We start from the raw sequence: 20,024 nt of genomic DNA on the forward strand, positions 1-20,024 counted from the left end.
TCAAAATATATTTTTGTTAAAGATATCTTTAGTTTGTTTGTAATTTCACACTTTTTCCAAAACTAAGAGAAGACTGACTACAGAAATGATCCTGTGAAGTAGAGATCTTTAGTAGAAAACCAATGTTTACCAATTTTAGTAGCATTTTTTGAACATTTTTATTTCTTTTATGAACAAATGGAGATTGGATTTTTCCAAGAACAACATCTTGCTTTAACAACAAATTCTATTACAGAATAAAATCATTTTGAAGTCAATGCATTCATTTATTCAATAGATATCGAGAATGGAATATAAAATTTTACCAATTTCGAATAATATTTTTAGCATATTTTAATTTTTATGAAAAAACTTACTGTTGAATTTTTATAAAAGTTTTATTTAATATTGAAAACATATTTAGTTTCAAGCCAATGTTTTAAATTAAAAAAAATCAATCAAAATCAATTAATACCAATTTTTAGTAGTTTTTTATTTTTTTAAGGTCTGTATTTGTTGTTTTCGAACAAAAAATGATATTATCTCCAAAATCATTTCATTCATGAGAAAATGACGGTTCTTACATACATACCTAAAGAAATTACCATTAAAAATTGTCTTTCGACTAAAACATTTCGGTAACAATAATATCAGCTTCATTGATTTTGTATTCAAAAATCTCGAGATTAAAATGATTGCATTTTTTTAAAACTTTTGTTGTTATTATAAGACTATTAATAAAAACCTTCAAAAATGCTATTGAAAACTCGAGAGTAAATTTTTTTAAATGCAAAATCTATCAAAAATCGAATATTTTACAAAAACAAAAAACTACGAAAACCGAAAACCCTTAAAAAAAAAAAACAACTATAACTGATACAAATTTTGTTTTGAGAATAAATAAATATAGTAGTCAAACTCTTTTCGTCGAAAAGCCTAGTACGCTGCTGATGCGAAACGAAATTTTTCGGTGGTCTCCAAGTGTAGAGCGAAATTAAAACGAAAACCACAACGGAAAAATATTTGTGTAGAGTTCTGTCAGCTGTCAAAAACAATTGAGAAGTTCTGAATGTCAGCTGCTGTAAACAAAAGTGCAAAACTTTCAAATAATTAAAAAAAAAATCAATGGAATTGCAAGACAAACCATCATGTATTTCGCAAACTACACGCTTCATTCGGATGGATCAAACGGTTCTGAGTTCTAATTTATGTTTCCTAACAAAATCAGGATACCATTTTTCAACATTTTCAAAAAATAAATGTTGAAATGGTTTTTATATGAACATTTTTTAAAATAACTTTTTGAATTGAAAATGGTATTCTGATTTTGTTAGGAAACATAAATTAGAACTCAGAACCGTTTGATCTATCCCAATGAAGCGTGAATTTTAGGTCATTCATCATTGGGACTATTCATCAAGGTTTAAAATTTTAGGTTGAAATTGCCAAAGAAGTCTTCTTCTGTCACGCGTAGGTATATTACAAATATGTAATATAAGTTTTGTAAGAAAAAACAGACAAAACAAAGATCAATAACGATGAGCTATATGTCAATTATACTTTCAATGGCAGCTTAATTCAAGTTATAGTAACTTGTAGCATATATGTATGTATGTATATAACTCCTTAGATTTTTGCCGATTCTTCTTTGTGGAAAATTAAACAAATATTCATACATTTTTTAACAAATTAGGAATTCGTACAAATCCCTACAAAAAGTAGTATAAATCCGTTAAACCAGAACGAACCAATTTTCAATACATCAAACATTTACCAATTCAATTATACATATGTACATATTTATTATTCTAAGTTATTAAATTACATTTAGATCCTTTTTTTATAACAGATACAAAACTTAATTGCAAACTTGCCATATAAATATTTTTAAACATTACATATATTCTATTTTACTGGCCACTATTGCCCCTTTTATACTTCTTAATTTCCTCATTGATGATGCATATGAATCTTATATTGATATCTTCTACAATATCCTCAGGCAATTTTTGCAACATCCGGTCAATATTTGCCAGCATTGTGAAATTTTGCAGTTGAGGTGGGAATGTTGCCTGCTTCAATTTATTTTTCTGGCATTCGATAAGCTCAGAAATATTATTGCTTAACATTTTTGCACTCTCCAGCATTGGATCTTTTTGTTTCCGGTTTTCATTTATCTATAAAAAAATGATTTATAATCAAATAGAAATATTTACGTAATGTACATTGTATATTACATAGGCATAGTTTGAGCTCTGTGCTGATGTTGTTGCGAAAACATCCCCTTGAGAATCATCAGTTCCAGCACTATTTGTAAATGTTCTGAAATTAAAATTTTGATTTTTTTTTTGATTTTGAATATATAGCCACAATCATTTTACACACATATATACAAATAATTAGTTTTTATAAAAGAAACATTTAAAAACCGAAACCATAAACAAACAAACAAAAAAAATGAAAATTAGTAAAATTTTTCTTACCGTCTTCTTTTTTGCGACGACAGAGGCGTCAAGAAGGACATACTTTTTTCGAATTCCCAGTCTATCTCCTGCGATTCTTCCTGTAATGTCTCGCCTTCTGGAACGCCAAGATCGGCCTCACTACCCGACTTCCTCTTGTTCCTGCTTGTGACGTGGTAGCGCATGCTATCACGTAAGGAACGCCACATTGCCTTGCAATCTTCAACTGGAATAAAAAAAAGGTTAAATACGGAATTCTATTTATTAATATTTTATTGAGCACTTAGTACCTGGTTTATTCATTTCTGCAGCTATACTGTTCCAGAGGCTCGCAACGGCGGAATTATTTTTGTGAAGCCTATGCTCCAACTTCCAAATGGCTTCACTAGTTTCGACCAACGAAGCCAGTTTCTTTTTTTCCTCCGAAGAAAATTCAATTTTTTTTTCTTTTGTTTATTTTTTGAAAGTTGAAGTTCACTGCTTGTCTTCACTTCTTTCACATCAACAATACATTCTTCAACATCCTGAGTTTCCGGCTCAGAAATGTATTGCTGCAAAAACTCAGAAAAATCCATTTTTTTTTTTAAATTTTAAATCAAAACTATCTATATTAAAATGAAAAACACCGAAAGTCACGAGTAAACAATTTTCAATTTTGATTTGTAAACAATTTTTTCCAATAAATAAATTAAACGTCAAAATTTCGCAAGCAATTAATATACCGGGCAATTAAATTGAGAACGAAAAGAGTGGAGAATTGTACTAAAAAATCTAGTACAGCTATCCACTAAAATGACACATTTCGTTGTTCAGCAGCGTACTGAAAAACGAAAAGCACAGCGAAATTTTTCGTTTATGATTTCGTCATATCATTTTTGTATGGGAAATTTCGTTTCGCATCAGCAGCGTACTAGGCTAAAAGAACAAAAAGATTGGAAAAACAATTCAATAACATATACAGTAAGTGTCATTAATATTCGTTTTTTATTCTTAAACATACTTTTGGTGTTTTTCTCGTCGTAAAAGTTGAATTTAGGTTTATTATTTGGATATTTTATAAATTAATATATTATTTCCTAAATATTTCCTTAAAAAAAATGGTGCAATCACTTAACTGCATTCAGATATACAATAAACAACCCAAAAAAGACGCATGTAAACGCTTCATTAATATTCGGTTTTTCGTTTTTGTTTGCTGAGTTTGACATTTGCCGATTAACAGTTTGTCTATTCAAAAGGACCGTTAAATACATTTTTAAGACAATTTCGTATAAGATCGTTTGGTTTTATTTAAAAAGTTAATCATGGGCGCAAATAAAAAAATGCAAGCCTTGAAAAAAAACCTTGTTATTTTTCACCATAATAAAGGTGAAACGTATAAAAAATTGCTGATATTTCAGACATGAAGCCAAATACTGTCGGTTATATTGTTCGGAGGTATAAAAGAGAAGGAAGGATCGAGCCAAAGAAGCAGATGGGTCAACCAAAAAATTAACAACGGAAGAAGAACGGCTTATAGTAAGAAAAATTAAAGCAAATCCTCGTTTAAGTGCACAAAAAATTGTGCAAGAATTGTTAATGGAATGCAAAAAGAAAATATCTGTATCAGAGGTACGCTGAACCATAAAGTCAAATGGATACAATGGTCGTGTTGCCCGAGAAAAAGCCATTTATCAATATGCGCAACCGGCAAATTCGGATCAAATTTGCGTCGGAACACAAAAGTAAGGTTGCAACTTGGTGGGATGATGTAATATTTGCTGAAGAGAGTAAGTTCAACCTCTTTGGATCGGATTAGAGAGTTATGGTGTGGCGCAAGCCAAATGAAGAGCTTAAAAGCAGGAACAAAAAGCCAACACACAGTGAAGCATGGAGGCGGGAACATCATGGTTTTGGGTGCGTTTCGGCAAGAGGCATGAAAAATTAGTATTTATTGACGGTATATTGAATATTTTTATTTTATTTAAATGAAAATTTAAGGCAAAGTGCTCAGAAAATGGGCATTTTAAGGAATTTGAAATTTTATTAATTTTAGAAATATGCCCAATCGACTGGACGGACGTTAATAAAACCAAGGGTATCCAACAAAATATTAAAATAAATGGTAAGAAAGATTAATTAAATTAATTAATATAAGTATGTAAACAAAACCAAATATTAATGAAGTGTTATTTTTTGAGTTATCGTATTCTTTATTTATTTTATTTTGTTAATTTGCTATTTTAATTAAAAAATGTATATACATACATATATTGGAACTATTAAATACAAAATATTTTAAAGAATAACTGGTTTTTAACTTTTTTAAAGTTTAAAGTAAAGTGTTTTTATGAAAAGAAACAAAAAAAACGATATTAATGGCACTCACTGTACATATTTGAATGTGCTGTGCATAAGTATTGTATGTGTATAGCACAACTAACAGCTGAAAATTTTCTTCTATCTTCTAAATCTTACTAAGTAACGCTTTAAACATATCTGTAGATTTAAGGGAAAAAGAGCTTAAAAACACAAACTGTCTACTGGGGCGTATACGTAATTGAATTTGGTCTCTTACATTTTATTTTTTTTTTTTAATATTGTAAGGAACATGACGTAGGTTAGGTCGCATCTTAATAATATTTTACACGTCATAAAAACAGTAAAGAGGACAAATGCTATTCCCCCTCTTACTTTTCATAAAATACCATACATCCTCCGCTTCACCTCGTCATAAAATATCATACTTCACCGAGTGAACATTATTATTAAAAATATTTAATATGTATTTGTTTAATTAATTCATATTATATATTAAAAAAAAATAATCTCATAGCTTCTCATAATCGACCACCTCCATCGAGACTCATTTGTTATGCAGATTCAAATTGATTTATTTTATTTGATTTATGTTAATTGTTCTCCATTAACAATTGGAATTTTTAGCTACATAGTGTAGTTGTACTTAATGTCTGCAAGCAATAAATGACATTTTAATTAAATCCAGATTTTTGAACCAACACGCGTTCCACCCACTTATAACGGTACAACACATAAAAAGATACATGCATATATGATAGGTTAAAACCTTTAAAACATATCGTATCGTCTATAAAGTTAAGGTTTCGCATCTCACTATTCATTTGCACCGGTGCATCAGTACGGTGCGTGCCGGTTGGTGGTTGCCCCGTTTCGATGCAAGCCCAGCGAGCCGGTGTTTCTGAAAACGCTTGACAGTGAGTCCCAAGGCTTGATGATGGTAACTTGTGCGGCGTACATCGTGTGTGCGGTTTAACCCAATTGAATTTTAATAAATGCACAAACGAGCCGATGAAATATTATTAATTTAATCCTCTAGGCGTTAATTATTATGAAATGACATTTACATTTAAACATTTTTGTTCCTGGTCTTCCACACTCTTGCCAACACAACATTGCGTATATTTCATTATCGCATGGTTAAGCAATTGAAAAAATAAAAACGCGTACATCTGGAACTGACGAACCACACATTAAAACATTAAATTTTGTATAATGTAGCCCTTCAACTGCACCCTGCAACACTTTTCAAGAGGGGGAAGAAGGAAAAGAAAAGGTTGAGTTCTTAAATAAAAATATCATTGGTGTTTTGATTTTTCTGGTTGATTTCAGGAATTAATAAATCCTTCAAATTTCAGGGTGATAAAATTAAGGCAAACAAAATAATTATTCAAACTATTTTCATCATTTCGTCGTACCTGTAGCGTGATGGTTACTGCGTTGGACTTGGCATAAGCAAGCCATTGTTGTCAAGAGTGGCAATGTAACTTCTACCACAACATTCTCAATTAAAAATGGTCTTCAACAGGGAGCGGTGAATTCGCCGATTCTCTTCCGCATTTACACCAGCGATCTGATAGGTAGTCTTACAAAGGCAATTGCGTACGCCGACGATCTAATTGCGTACAGAACGGCCCAAAAGGTTGAGGTTATTAGAATTCTCTTGCAGCGTGATTTCGACAAGATTCAGCGATATTGCGACAACTGGAAACTGAATATAATGTCCAGAAGTCAGAGACAATTCTGTTCCGGACTCCGTTGGCTAGGGCCACGAGGGATACGTGTAAGAATTGGCGCAAGATGGTCATCGTTGATCTTCACGGGCAGCCATTAGCGAGCAAAAGTGTAGTGAAATACCTCGGTATCTGGTTAGATCAGTATTTATATAGGAGCCTTCGCTCTCACGAAACGGCTTTTTTTTGGCAGTCGGCTTGACCCCAGAGTGAAGGTAATTTGCTACATGGCCCTCATACGGCCGATGATCGTTTATGGTTGTCCTGTGTGGTTCAACGTTGCCCCTTCCCAGATTGAGAAATTTCGGGTGTTCGGGAGGCAGTGTTTACGACAACAAAATATGAAAACAAAAAACGTTAGATAGTTAGATTTGCTGCTGTGGTTGTTCTAGTTTTAAGTAGTTTATAGGTAGTTTAAGTTAGCTTTAAGATTTAAATTAAGGACCTTTTTTAAAAGTTTTTAAGTAAATATAAAAAAGGATATAGATATTAGTTTTTTTTATTTTCTAATAAATACAAAAATAAATAAAATTTAAATTGAAGTAAAATAGATCTTAGGGCCGAAAGCCATTAGTAATAAGTGTTATAGTTTAACTTAGAGTGTCGGTTTACGACCAGTAAGTTAGTTGTAAGTTATGGTTAATAAGGCTAGTTTTATGAATTTTGTGTAGCTCTAAGATAGGTTTAAGATTGAAGTAATAAAAATGAATTTAAAAAAGTGCGTTGGACTGTCATGCAAGGGGTCTTGGGTTCAATCCCTGCCTATGCCACCTTAATTTAGAAAAATAATTTTCACGGGTGCTGCCTCTTGCGAGGAATTGACAAATCCTTAAAAAGTAACTCTTGTAATGAAAAGTGCTTTCTCAAATAAAAATGTACAAATTAATTGTTTTTAACATTTAAAAAAGCAACGACAATTGAAAATGCACGTCCAAATCTTTAATTCAAAAGACTCATTATACATTTGATAAATTCTGTACTAAGGAATGGTTGATTCCGTTTTAGAAATTCTGTTAATAAAGTGAGAAAAAATATCGTTTTGATAACCTACATGATACCTTCATCATGTAGTAGAGTGATGGTTAGTGTATAGGACTGTCACGCTTAAATATCTTGAGTTCGATCCGTAAAAGTGCCACCTTAAGTTTTTTTCACTTCCTCTTTATGATGCTAGCACCTCAAAGAGTAAAATCGTTGATCACTGAAATGACTCGCATGACAGATGTGGTCAAGAGGTTTAAGTCAACAATCCCAAGCTGTTTTCAAGATTATGGATAATTTTGGTAGTGGTTTATACCCATACAAGCTGAGTCAAGAATTGACGGTGATGAATTCTTTGTAGCGACGTACTTTCTCGAGTTGTGTAGTCCTTATTCCAAATCAACTTTTTGTACTTTTTTATTAATAGAGTAATAGTATTTACAATAATTATCGTGTTTAAGTTTGGCAAAAACTCGAGAGCGTCTTTACGTCCTATTCACAAAAACCCAAAAAAAATGAAGAAGAAAATAAAAAATTAAATCCACATTTTCGTTTTGTTTGAATTTTTTCCAAATGGGAGCTTGAGGCATTCTTTGATACCTTCTCGTTTCAATATTTAGGGTAAAAGTAATTCAGTTTGATGCAGTACCCGTGGAATGATGGTTAGTGCGTTGGACTAGGTCTAAGGTCTTGGCTTCTATCCCTGCCTGTGCAATCTAAAGTTTTTTTGCACGGGTGCTGCCTCTTGCGAGGAATTGACAAATTTTCCAAGAGTAATTAATCGCATTCACAAAGCTAGTGGCTACGTAGTTAAGGAATTCTCATTGGCGTAATCTAACTACAAAAGTAGTTGAAATTTCCCCTCCGTCGTAGTGTAAGAAATTCGGCTACAAAGTTAGTGCACAATGATTTTGACGTTTCACAATCAGCTGCTCGGTAAGGCAACACGAATTCAAAATGAAAAAAGAGGCTGGGATGCGACCCACACTGATAACTTTCCATCCCGTCTGTCGATTTGTCTTGCTTAAAAGTTTGTCCATATGTAATCGTTTTAATTTTTACCAAATTTGCGTACTATTTTTTGTAGATTTTATTTTTTATGAAAAAACGGACTGTTGGATTTTTATATAAAAATTGCTGAATATCGAAAACAATATTTTCTGTGAAATAAAATAAGTTTGAAGCCAATATTTTTAATTTTTGTAAAGCTATTTGAGTCGAAAGTAAATTTTTACCAAGTTTTAGTATTGTTTTTTTTAGAGTTTTATTTTTTGTAAAAAAAACTGTCAATTCGACGATATTTCTTATAAGATAAAATTATTTTGAAGCCAATATTTCAAATTTTTGAAACGATATTTGAATCGAAAATCAATTTTTACCAACTTTTGTTAAATTTTGTTTAAGGTTTTTAATCTTGTGTACAAAAACTGTCATTTCGATTTCTTTCAAAATTTTACTGAATGTTAACAACAATATGTTTTGAAAGATAAAAGTAGTTTAAAGACAATGTCTACAATTTTTGAAAAGATATTTGAGTAGAAAATCATTTTTTACCAACTTTTATACATTTTTTTTAGGTTTTTATTTTTTATAAAAAAAACTGTCAATTCGATTTTTCTGAAAATATGTCCTAATGTTGAAAACAATATTTCTTGTAAGCAAAAATTAGTTAGAAGCTATTATCTCAAATTTTCGAAAAGATATTTGAGTCGAAAATCATTTTTTACAAACTTTTATACATTTTTTTTAGATTTTTATTTTTTATAAAAAAAACTGTCAATTCGATTTTTCTCAAAACTTTATCAGATGTCAAAAATATTATTCTTCGTTGTACAAAATTGTTTTGGAGATAAATCATATTTCAGTCGTAAAATGTTTGGAGGTGACCAATTTTTTTTTTCAGTTTTTTTGATGTATAAAAAAAAAACGTTAAATGGGTTTTTTTTCAAAAACTTCTTTTTTATCACCTTACAATATATTATATAAAATTTAATTCAAGTCTCTAGCGTTTTTGGTTTATAAGATATTTAGGGTTAACCAAAATTTTCACCTTTTTTTCAAACTGCTATGGTAAAAAAAACCACTCACGCAATTTACTTGAGAGCCCTTTCTGCATCTTTCTGCCTTATTATCTTTATAACAAAATTTATTTGAAGTCAACATTTCTTCTGGTTCTTGAGCTATATACGACGAAAAAAACGTCGCGAACGTACGGACGTACGAACGTACGCACACACGCGCGTACAGACATCTTTCTAAAAATCTTTTATTTCGACTCTAGGGATCTTGAAACGTCGAGAAATTTCAAAATTTTTAATTTGACAAATCGGACCCATTACAATAACTTCCTATGGGAAGTTAATAAATTGTTCAATATTTAAATACAAATATAAATCATTCAAATTGTGTTTTAAATTTGATTTTATTGAATTTAAAAACACAAAAGATAAGTTAAAGTTTTCAAATCAAAAATGTTTCTTATTTTATATATTTGCATTTGTCAATGATATGACAGTTCCAGCTTTGTAGTGTTGTTTTGCATTCACAAAGCTAGTTGAGTTTTGACTACGTAGTCACTAGCTTTGTGAATGCGACCATTGTTGTCATAAAAAGTGCTTTCTCAAATGAGCCGTTATGATAACAGTGCTCGCACAGAGGAATGGTTGAGACTTGTAAGTCACTAGGCGCTAGTGCTCAGCGGACTTTACGCCACCTAAGGAAAAATCAACTTGTTTTTTTTTTGTTATACAAAAATTACAGGTGATGAAATCTTGAAGAAATCATTATCCCTTTTTCACAGAACATGCTCAATGTTGTTTTTAAACAGTGCCAAGCTTTTCTTTGAGGCTAAGTTATTAATTTCGGGAAATCTTCATTGTCCGTCCTTTCCGGACATGATTTTCAACAACAGCGCTGAGCAAGGTACCCACCTTGAAGTCCAAAAACGTTCCCACTTTTATTCTTTATATTTTAAAGCGTCAAGTAAAATTTAAACGGTCTCATAATTTTCTTTGTGATTCACGGAATGTGCCACTTTAAAAGATGAAAACAGATTTCCGTTCTGCAGTAAAATTGTGTCACTAGGAAGCCAAGGTATCCCAATTGCTTCACGTTACAAAAAAAATGTTTAAAAGGTAAAATGTTCAATCATTTTCAACTCTTTATTTTTATAAAGGTTGGTATCGAGGTGAGAAGAAGAGTATGAAATTTGAAGTTCCAATTTTTTGGCGAATAACGTTAGACCATGTTAGCGACTGCAAGTTTTGTATGGTTAATCCATCTAAACGCGGGAGAAGCAAAAACTAACCAATTCCGTATCCAGATTTGTGTTCATTTTCTACACCAGCCTCATATAGTCAGAAACTTTCAGTACCTGTACCCGTCAAAGTTAAACCCAAAGTTCAAGCAGAAATGCCGGCTTATACCCTCACAGAAATGAAGAGTTTATACGCTCACAGGAACAATCAACACTTTTTCATCTTATTACAGGAAAAGACTTTCAGGACTTAGTAAGAGATTTGAATTTACCAACATGTTAAACAGAAATGTTGGGTTTTCGATTAAAACAGTGGAATTCACTGGCTGATGTCAAAGTAACTGACCAACGGCATCGACACGAAATGTTTTCCACATTTTTTACAAAAGAAGGTGGGTTTTGTGTTTGCAATTTCTGAAACCTAAACATTATTTTTCATTATGACGGGTAGATGGCTATTTTGTTTTTCTAATGGTAAGGTAGTGTGAGCTGTCGTTGAAAGAAAAGAGGGAAAAAATGTTTTAAAAGTAAAGGAACATAATTAAAAAAACATAGCTGTAAAAATTTTGTTGTCTTGAATCTACATTTGTTTTATTTTCGCACGATAACCTATGATATGTGCCAATGGCGATAAGATTTATAAAATAAAATACAAAAATAAGAGTAAATGAGATTCACTGTTATCACTTTGGTGGTCTTAAAATCTGCGGCTTACAGGGTTGGCCGCATCAATTAACTGTGGACACAAGTATATAAATAGATATTCCTTTAAAACGGAAAGTTTTCAAAGCCACGAATGGGGCGAAATTTAATCGATAAGATTTGCAAAATAAAATAAAATGCAGCAAATGTTATCTACTCGATTTCGTTAGGTTAATTGAGATTAAAGAAAAGAATATGAATTAATTTGTACTACATAAACGAACACTGAACCATAGTTGAAAATCACTGAACTAATCGGATTAATTGTGTTAAGATATAATATGCAAATATATCTAAAATGTAGCAAATAAACCTATAATTTTTAGTGAAAGAAACCATATTACAGAACTAACCTTATACGTCAACACAAAACAAGCCCAATTGCTCTGTCAAATTGAAGGAATCTGTTTTTGTGGATAGCAGAAATATGAACTCGACCAATGGACTTCTTTTTTGACGTTTAGTCATTCATAAATTTTTTTAGTGACGAAAACAAATTTTTTATTTGCGTTTTATAATCAAATTTGATTATTTTTTATTCGAAACTCATCAATAAATTCAAGTACAAATCTAATTTGGAATAAAAAAAGAGACACTGCGATTATTGAAGAACATCAACATGGCTGGCTCCGCGCTCCGAAGATTGATGGCTGAATATAAACGTGTGTATAATTTATGTGCTTTTTGGTTCTCATTGCCAAAATAATAATAAAATTATTCTGTTCCACATAGAATTGACACAAGATCCGCCAGAAGGTATTGTCGCTGGACCAATAAGTGAGGACAACATTTTTGAATGGGAAGCTCTGATAGCGTAAGTAATGTCAACTCTTGCAAATCCAAGCTTATTCCCCAATTACCCAATACTTGTAGAGGCCCAGAAGGCACCTGCTTCGAAGGTGGTGTATTTCCAGCAAAGCTGGTGTTTCCCCCAGACTATCCATTGAGCCCTCCGAAAATGAAATTCACATGCGAAATGTTTCATCCGAATAGTAAGCATTTTCAAAAGTAAAATCCCACACAGGAAGTGACATCTTGTTTTTTATAGTCTTCCCAGATGGTCGAGTATGTATTTCAATTCTTCATGCCCCCGGTGACGACCCGATGGGATACGAACTCTCTGCAGAACGTTGGAGTCCCGTACAGAGTGTCGAGAAAATCTTACTAAGTGTTGTATCTATGCTAGCCGGTAATTATCCATGAAAAGCTATAATTAAAAAAAAAACACTTCAAAGTAAAATTTTGCAGAACCCAATGATGAATCCGGTGCGAATGTTGATGCTTCAATAATGTGGCGTGAACATAGAGATAAATTTACTGAAATAGCAAGAAGATTAGTTCGAAAGTCTTTAGGGCTTCCAACATAAATTTACTTAACAATCAAAAAACAATTAAAAAGAAACAAAACAAAAAACGAAAATAATCTTCTTTCGGGAATTTAGTTGGCGTGTTTTTAGGTTTATACAAATTTATATATTCTTAGTTGCAGCATCAGCATAATATAAAAGTTCTGGTATATAAATTTCGTTTATATTTTTATGTCGGAATAATCAGGAAGCAATTTTAAGCAAATTTTATAGCATAGTTACACGTTGCATAAATTAATTCTTCATTAACACTTTTAAGTATATTTGTACTTTATTTAAGAAGGGATATTGATGATGATGATGATGATGATGGAAAAAAAGAATGTTAAATAAATAAAAAAAAGCGGCACTGTAATGGATATGGGGTAACATTTTTGTATGAATTTATATTTTTAGTACGTGAAATGGGGAAAATAGATTCTTCACATGAATTGTGATGGCCCTTGCCCTTTTTTTGTTAGATGCCAACAAAGAAAGCTGTGCTCGAACCAGCAGTGCGTTTTTGTTTTCTTTGGGGTTAGATTGATGAAATGCCGGGAGCAAATGAAATTTGTTCAATTCTCGTTAAGTACTTAAGTATTGTTGATGCCAGAGAAACTGTGACTTCCATTGCCCTGTATGGCGATAGCTGTCCCGGCCAAAACAAAAATCGTCAGATTATCACAATGATATTTTTGTTTCTTCAAAAGAAAGCTAAGAAGATAAATCAAATCTCTCTCACCTTTCTTTTGCCAGGGCATACTTATATGCCTATTGACTCTGTCCATGCCACCATAGAGCGATTCGTCAAAAAAAGAATAATTTGGACGCCGAAGGAATGGTTAACCATGATTGCCAATTCAAGGATAAATCCAAGGCCTTACGAGGTTATAAAACTAACTATAGATGATTTTCGCGACTGGAAGAAAGAAGCTTTGAAATATTTTCCAACGCAGGGAGTTAAAACTAGGGAACAAACTAGTTTTAAAATATCTGAATCCAACATTTTTGTGTTCTCTATGTCATCCTGTGACATCAAGTATTCAATATTTAAGTCCGGAGACATGGAACCACCTTTATACACGTTGGATTTGTGTCAAACTCGAAATCAAGTTAAATGTCTTGAAAATTTTGATGAGCCTGACATTTTATACACCGCAAAACTGCCAATATCGGGACCAAAGAAAAAGGACTTAGAAACTCTACTCAAGAAGAAGTTTATCCCCGAACGGTATATCCAGGAATACCGAGAAATCATTGACAATGTTTGTGAGAAGGAAGATGTTTTACCAGAGACTGATGAAGAAGACGACTTATCAGAAAATCAACTGAATCAGTGATCTGTAAATTTTCATATCTGAAAAGTAAATTATTTTTATTTATTATAAAGTTGAACTGTTTTCTTTTTTATTTTCTGAAGTATAATGTTATTTTTAATGATTATTTTAACTTTTTTGATAATAAAAACTCAATAAAGCAAATGAACTAAATGACAACATTTCTTGGAATCTTTAAATATTTCCTACCACCCATTGATTTAAGCGCCATTTAGCCACTGTATCAAGCGACAATCTGTGGACCATGAAAATGTTCTAAGCGACAAAAACTTTTTATCTGATCAAAATTTCGTCCATGTAATGGTACAAACAAAATTTGGCTTAAATCTTAATCAAAATTATGCTTATCACTCTAAAATACACATAAAATTGCTTACACATGAGGTTTTTTTCGTCTCCTGTAAAATTCTTAAAATGTCGCTTAATACATTCTTCGGGGAAGGCATCGATATAAACGAACTAAAAACTGAAAATAAAAAAATCTGATGATCGGTTGGCATCCGTGAAAGATATGTAATTCCAGCCATGTGGTAGCGGAATCAAGTTGTTATCGCCAACCATTACTTACAATTTTTGTTGGCACAATTTAAACACTCCACCTCATGCAAAACTCTCTGTTCTTGTTATTTTACTTAACATTTGTTCCGATTCATTTCTTTTTGATTTATTTTTTTACCGTTCAGCAATCGACATTAGAAACTTGGCTTATTCAAAAATCGAAAGTATGTGATTAACTCCAAGAATTCCTTCTATTCAAATGACAAAGTTGCTTAGGAATATTTCCTTTTTATTCCAAACTAAACTTTACAGTCGACTTCAAGCCCCAGATATAACTTTTTAAACTCGACATTAAGTATTTAATTTATGAAACCATAGCAAATGAAGGTAGAGTTGTAGGCCTTGATCCCAAAATATACATTTTAAATTAAATTACATATTTTTTCAAGTGTTTTCATTATTTTTGGGACCCTTGGTACCTTTAAAACGAAATAAGGTTTCAATTGCTTCTTACCTTAAAATTTATTATTTTAATGTAGATTACATTGCAAGTTTAGGGACAAAGCTTCTCTGAATACATTTATAGTACAAGTTTTGAGCTTGAAAATATACAGAAAATTAACTTATGTTCTTATTTAGCTCTAAGCCCAATCACACTTTAGGCTTCATGAGTTTAACAGGCTTTTTAACAGTTAAAAAATAACATAATGGTCCCATCCTTGTAGACCAAAGGAAATACAACTTTTAAAGAATCAAGCGAGTCAAAAATATTATTAAGATTCAAATCAATTTCCATAATTTGGCCAAAGATCACGGACGGATTAAATTAAGTTTTTAATCAAATCTCAAAAGGTATAAGAAATATACTAAAATAAGGTGTGTTGGTAGCCTTGAATGAGGAAAAATGGAATAAATTCGATGAGTAAAAATTGGACACTTAATACAAAACCATGAGTGTCTTATTGAATATGGTTTCTTTTAAATGAATACCTTAGTAGGTAGTAGGTACCCCTTATATCGTTTTAACTGCAATAGCTTTAAATTAACCATAGCCGCCTAAATCCCTCTTACAGTGATAGTGAATGATCAATCGGAACAACCATTTTGCCAAGCTCCAAACCACATCTTAATGATGAATTTAGGCCGATTGCAATTTTGCCCTTTTTGTCCAGAGCTTTTTAAATAATATAAAAATCAAATGGCCACATTCCTTAGTTCTTCAAACTTACAGACACTTAAAGTCTGGTTTTTGAAAAGACTACAGGCGTATCACAGCCTTCAGAAATCTTAGGAAATGATCACATGAAGGCCTTCGGTATGGTCGACAACTTTGCTTTATACGGAAGACTTGTTCGGCAGTTAAAGTTGTTCTGAGGTACCCTTGCTTAATTGCGGGTTCTTTGTTATCTTTACTATATGTAAATGAATTCCCATCATTGATAACAAATGCATTTGAATTACCCTTTACGGCTCATTGAACATAGAGTAAGTTGCCATGATGAAGACCTTGAAAAAATTGCATGCTGGCCACATCAAAATAATTTCATACTAAACCTCTAGGAGTCTGCATGTCTTATGATTACAAAAAATGTTTTTGCGTTAACCTTTCTTGATTTCATTATGCGTTGCTCCATAACTCTCCGAAAAAAAGATTTTTAAAACTCCTAATAATCTTGAAATGGTTTTCAATCGAACTTTAACCTGGAAAATTCACATAAACAAAGTGGTTAACAAGCTGAAGCTGTATGAGAAGTAAGCTTCTTTTTTTTAGTTTTCAATTAAAAGTCAAATGAAATTAAGTACGTCTTATAAAGTTTCTTTTTATTTCTACTTTTTTTTAAAAAATGCAGGTAGGTAGGTACTTTGCATTATAAAAATGCAAAACTAATAAATTAAGAATAAACTTATTCACAGTTATGTAGGTAGTTAGTTATATCAATAATTAACATGCTAGGTCTCTAAAACAGAAAAACAACTCAATAAAAAAAAATTCCACTTTTAACTTTGAAGGACATCACGTTTTCTTCTTTTTGTCGATTTTCTTAGAATTTGCGCTACTTTCGTTCAAGCCTCGTCGTTTCGAAGTGCAATTTATGTCGCCGACGATTTGAAGCGGCTCCCCTGTGAGAATTTCAATACAGTAATCTATGTGGTCCATGCTTCCGCCAATTGGTTTCAATGCAAAGGCTCCAAAAAATGTCTGTCCATTCTGTATGTTGATTGGTTCGTCAAAATAGAATACAGATTGCATCCAATGAGTCGATGGAGACCATGGTGCGGTGTTAAAGCCAAATCGAGTGTGAGATTTCGAAAATATAACGTTGAAGTAGGTCATGATGGCATCTATGTGGCCACTGCGTTTGCCTTCTATCAGAAACGGCGAAAGGAATGTTAGATCCTTAACAGTTATTGTGTTGAGATCGATGTCTTTTAGAAGGTGCGATGATGTAACAACTTGGTCGGGAACTACGGCGCAGAAACGAGGTTCACAAATAGCAAATTTACGAATAGCTTTCATGTTGAAGCCGTGAACATTGCGCCACCAATTAATTTTGTCGTTTTTCCGAAACTGATCCTCAATGGCTGATATATGCAACTTAGCCCTATCGGGGAATATCAAACCGTCAGGTTTGAGCCACTTGTCACGTGCAAAAATTATGGCATCTATGATAGACTGGTAGAAGAGGCAATAGCCCATCCAATCGGATATTATAATGTCTACAGACTTTAGGTCGATTTGCAGGTCGACGTCTTGTATTCTGCCATGAATAACTTTGATAACGTCTCCGAATTTATTGTCCAAAGCAACTTGGCGGGCGTACAATGCTGCTTTGGAACAGTCGACGGCTATAACTTTGGCTGCTCCAGCTTTAGCCGCGAACAATGACAGCAAGCCGATTCCACAGCCTACTTCGAGTACAATTTTGTCTTTGAAGAGATGCTTGTTGCGGTATATGACTTCCCTAAAACTGTTTGTTCGAACGGTGTCCTTTATGAGGTGGCTGAAAACATCCAAATGAGCGTACGAGTCAATTTGAAAGTCTTTGGATGTCATATGTTCAACAGATGGTCCTTTTGACTTTTTATTGAAATTATTCATATTTGTTATCTTTTTTAAAAGAATTGATTAACTCGAAATTAATTAGATAAGAATGGGAAAGAGGTAATTTAAATTAACGAAGAACTTTTTGTTTTTTTTTTTTTATCGTGATGTGCAGTTGCAGTGTAATGTGTAGCCCTAGGACTAGACCGACATCCGATTTATTTGAAGGTGGATGTCAACTCAATCTAAATGTCAAAAAAAGTGATGCCAATATCACTAGTGAAAGAAATATCGTACGGTCTATTTTTAAATAGGAGATCGTATTAAAGTTGCATACAACTTTTTAAAGGAATATTCTGTTGTAGTTTTTGGAAGTAAAGGCTTCAATAGTGGAAATGAAAGAATTTAGGAGTTATATTATGCTAGTTCAGAAAACTTAAGGAAGTTTATTTGCAGGCAGGTTTATTTAATGAATGTAAATTTAGACTTTAGTTGCTTCTTCAGGTGTCATCAAACAAGTCTATGATAATTTTATAGCTTTTAAAGTCAAAGATGTCATGTTTAATTCGTAGTCTTTTTATCATAGGCATATTAGATATGTATAATAATAACCTTTTTTAAGGCAAAAAATCAAGTTCAAAAATGTCTCCATATTTCTGCTGCACCTAGAGAAGTTCTAGTTAAGGAATAGATGACGCCAACGCGATGTTGCAATCCATACCTAGTAGGTCAATGACTAAATACCATGAAGCAATTTTTGTTTGCGTTTGCTTTTGTTGCAATTTGGCTTTGAAGTTTTGTATACATTAACCTCAAAGTTGTGATGTTCGAATAGTAGACATGTGCATTCAAGAGGACACAAACGTCCACAGGTTTTTCTCAAAACTCACCTCTGTCTATCAACTTCTACTCTCACTTCCCCGTGTTGAACATCGGGTGCCTAGTACCTCAACTGGAGATTGGGTTCCAACCCCAGTGGAAAGTTGTTGGGGGCAGCAAACGAGAGAGGGGGGAGAGGTGTTTCCACTAAAGCACCTCCTCTTATATAGACGGCAGCGGAGGAATTCCCAAGATGGAATCAACGGTGGTGTCTACAGTTCCAGTAAGGTTGAACTACTTAGTGAAAACCTTATAGGGCTTCTTCGACTTGTTCGGAGCCCATGCCTATAAGGAGCGGTATTATCCGGCTCCCCATCTTTGAAGTATACTTAGGATCTGGCCTTCGGGGTGACTTCCTGGCCACGTAAAAGCTTTCATAGTTGCGAAGCACCAACAAGCCTCGGATACGGACGGATTAACTGTTAGGTCCCTTAATAGACCACGTGCGGCCGAAGAATTAGCGGAGGCCCTAGACTGCTATAAAGCAGACATCACCGCCATCCAGGAAATACGATGGGATGGGCCGGGCAAAAAGAGGATGAAAAACTGCGATATTTGCTATGGTGACTGCTACCACGAAAACCAACAGCGCTTATTTGGATGCGGCTTCGTCATTGGAGCCAGATTTAGGCAAGAAGTCTTGAGCTATAGATGCATCAATGAGCGCCTCATGACCATACGAATCAAGGCTAAATTCGGCAACATTAGCCTGATATGCGCGCACGCCCCCACAGAAGAGAAAGACGACAACACCAAAGATATGTTCTTCGAGTTCTTAGACAAAACATATTAGCAGTGTCCTAGCTACAATATTAAAATTGTCCTGGGCGATTTTAATGCCAAGCTAGGAAGGGAAAACATCTTTGGTGGAATAATCGGGAAAAACAGCCTGCACGACAACACTTCCGACAACGGATTCAGGCTCATAGATTTTGCTGCACACCTCAACATTTACAAAAGAACTTGGAGTTCTCCAGATCAATCTACCATCAACCAGATTGACCATATTGTGATCGACGCCAGACACGGTTTCAGCATCATATATGTACGAATTTTCCGAGGAGCTAACATCGACTCGGACCACTACCTCGTTGTAGCCAAGGTAGCACTTCGGATTTCCAGACCCAAGGCAAGGAAAAGGAAAAAAGTCGAACGGCTACAATCTCCAAAGATCGCCAAATTCTTTTGCGACCGAGTTACAAGTTACCTCTCTCGAAGTTCTCTGCCGCCAACACAATGTATCGAAAACCAGTGGCAACATTGCCAAGATGCAATCAGAGAAGCAGCCTCTGATGTTCTGGGTTTCAAGCAGCCACCAACAAGGAACCCCTGGTTTGATGAGGAATGCCGGTAGGCAAATGCAGCCAAACAACAGGCACGCAAAGCGGCGCTGCATAAAAGGACGAGAGATGATCGTGAGCTCTATGTTTCTAAGGTTTCAGACAAGGTGATGCGCTGTCATGTGATTTTTTTAACATCGTGCTTGAATGAATAGTGCAGAGCTCACACG

General features: G+C 33.4%; 3 protein-coding genes and 1 pseudogene across 3 annotated transcripts; 1 reads left to right on the forward strand and 3 right to left on the reverse strand.

Annotated features, from left to right (window-relative positions):
- Nucleotides 1-108, reverse strand: LOC129948636 (small nucleolar RNA U3; annotated as a pseudogene).
- Nucleotides 109-1,351: 1,243 nt separating this feature from the next.
- Nucleotides 1,352-3,312, reverse strand: LOC129947307 (uncharacterized). Its single transcript, XM_056057824.1, has 4 exons — nucleotides 2,732-3,312; nucleotides 2,463-2,667; nucleotides 2,217-2,301; nucleotides 1,352-2,156 (listed from the first exon to the last, which is right to left on the reverse strand). The coding sequence occupies exons 1-4, from the start codon at nucleotides 2,742-2,744 to the stop codon at nucleotides 1,890-1,892; spliced, it is 570 nt and encodes a 189-aa protein (XP_055913799.1). The 5' UTR covers nucleotides 2,745-3,312; the 3' UTR covers nucleotides 1,352-1,889.
- Nucleotides 3,313-11,861: 8,549 nt separating this feature from the next.
- Nucleotides 11,862-13,085, forward strand: LOC129945572 (ubiquitin-conjugating enzyme E2 G2). The gene is made up of 5 exons (XM_056055384.1): nucleotides 11,862-12,073; nucleotides 12,144-12,225; nucleotides 12,285-12,403; nucleotides 12,460-12,600; nucleotides 12,660-13,085. The coding sequence occupies exons 1-5, from the start codon at nucleotides 12,031-12,033 to the stop codon at nucleotides 12,776-12,778; spliced, it is 504 nt and encodes a 167-aa protein (XP_055911359.1). The 5' UTR covers nucleotides 11,862-12,030; the 3' UTR covers nucleotides 12,779-13,085.
- Nucleotides 13,086-16,387: 3,302 nt separating this feature from the next.
- On the reverse strand, nucleotides 16,388-17,826 carry LOC129945520 (protein arginine N-methyltransferase 1-like). The gene has a single exon (XM_056055306.1). It carries the CDS (start codon nucleotides 17,690-17,692, stop codon nucleotides 16,607-16,609), a length of 1,086 nt encoding a protein of 361 aa, XP_055911281.1. The 5' UTR covers nucleotides 17,693-17,826; the 3' UTR covers nucleotides 16,388-16,606.
- Nucleotides 17,827-20,024: the final 2,198 nt, after the last annotated feature.

This window comes from Eupeodes corollae, chromosome 2, assembly GCF_945859685.1.
Source record: "Eupeodes corollae chromosome 2, idEupCoro1.1, whole genome shotgun sequence".
Taxonomy (NCBI): domain Eukaryota; kingdom Metazoa; phylum Arthropoda; class Insecta; order Diptera; family Syrphidae; genus Eupeodes; species Eupeodes corollae.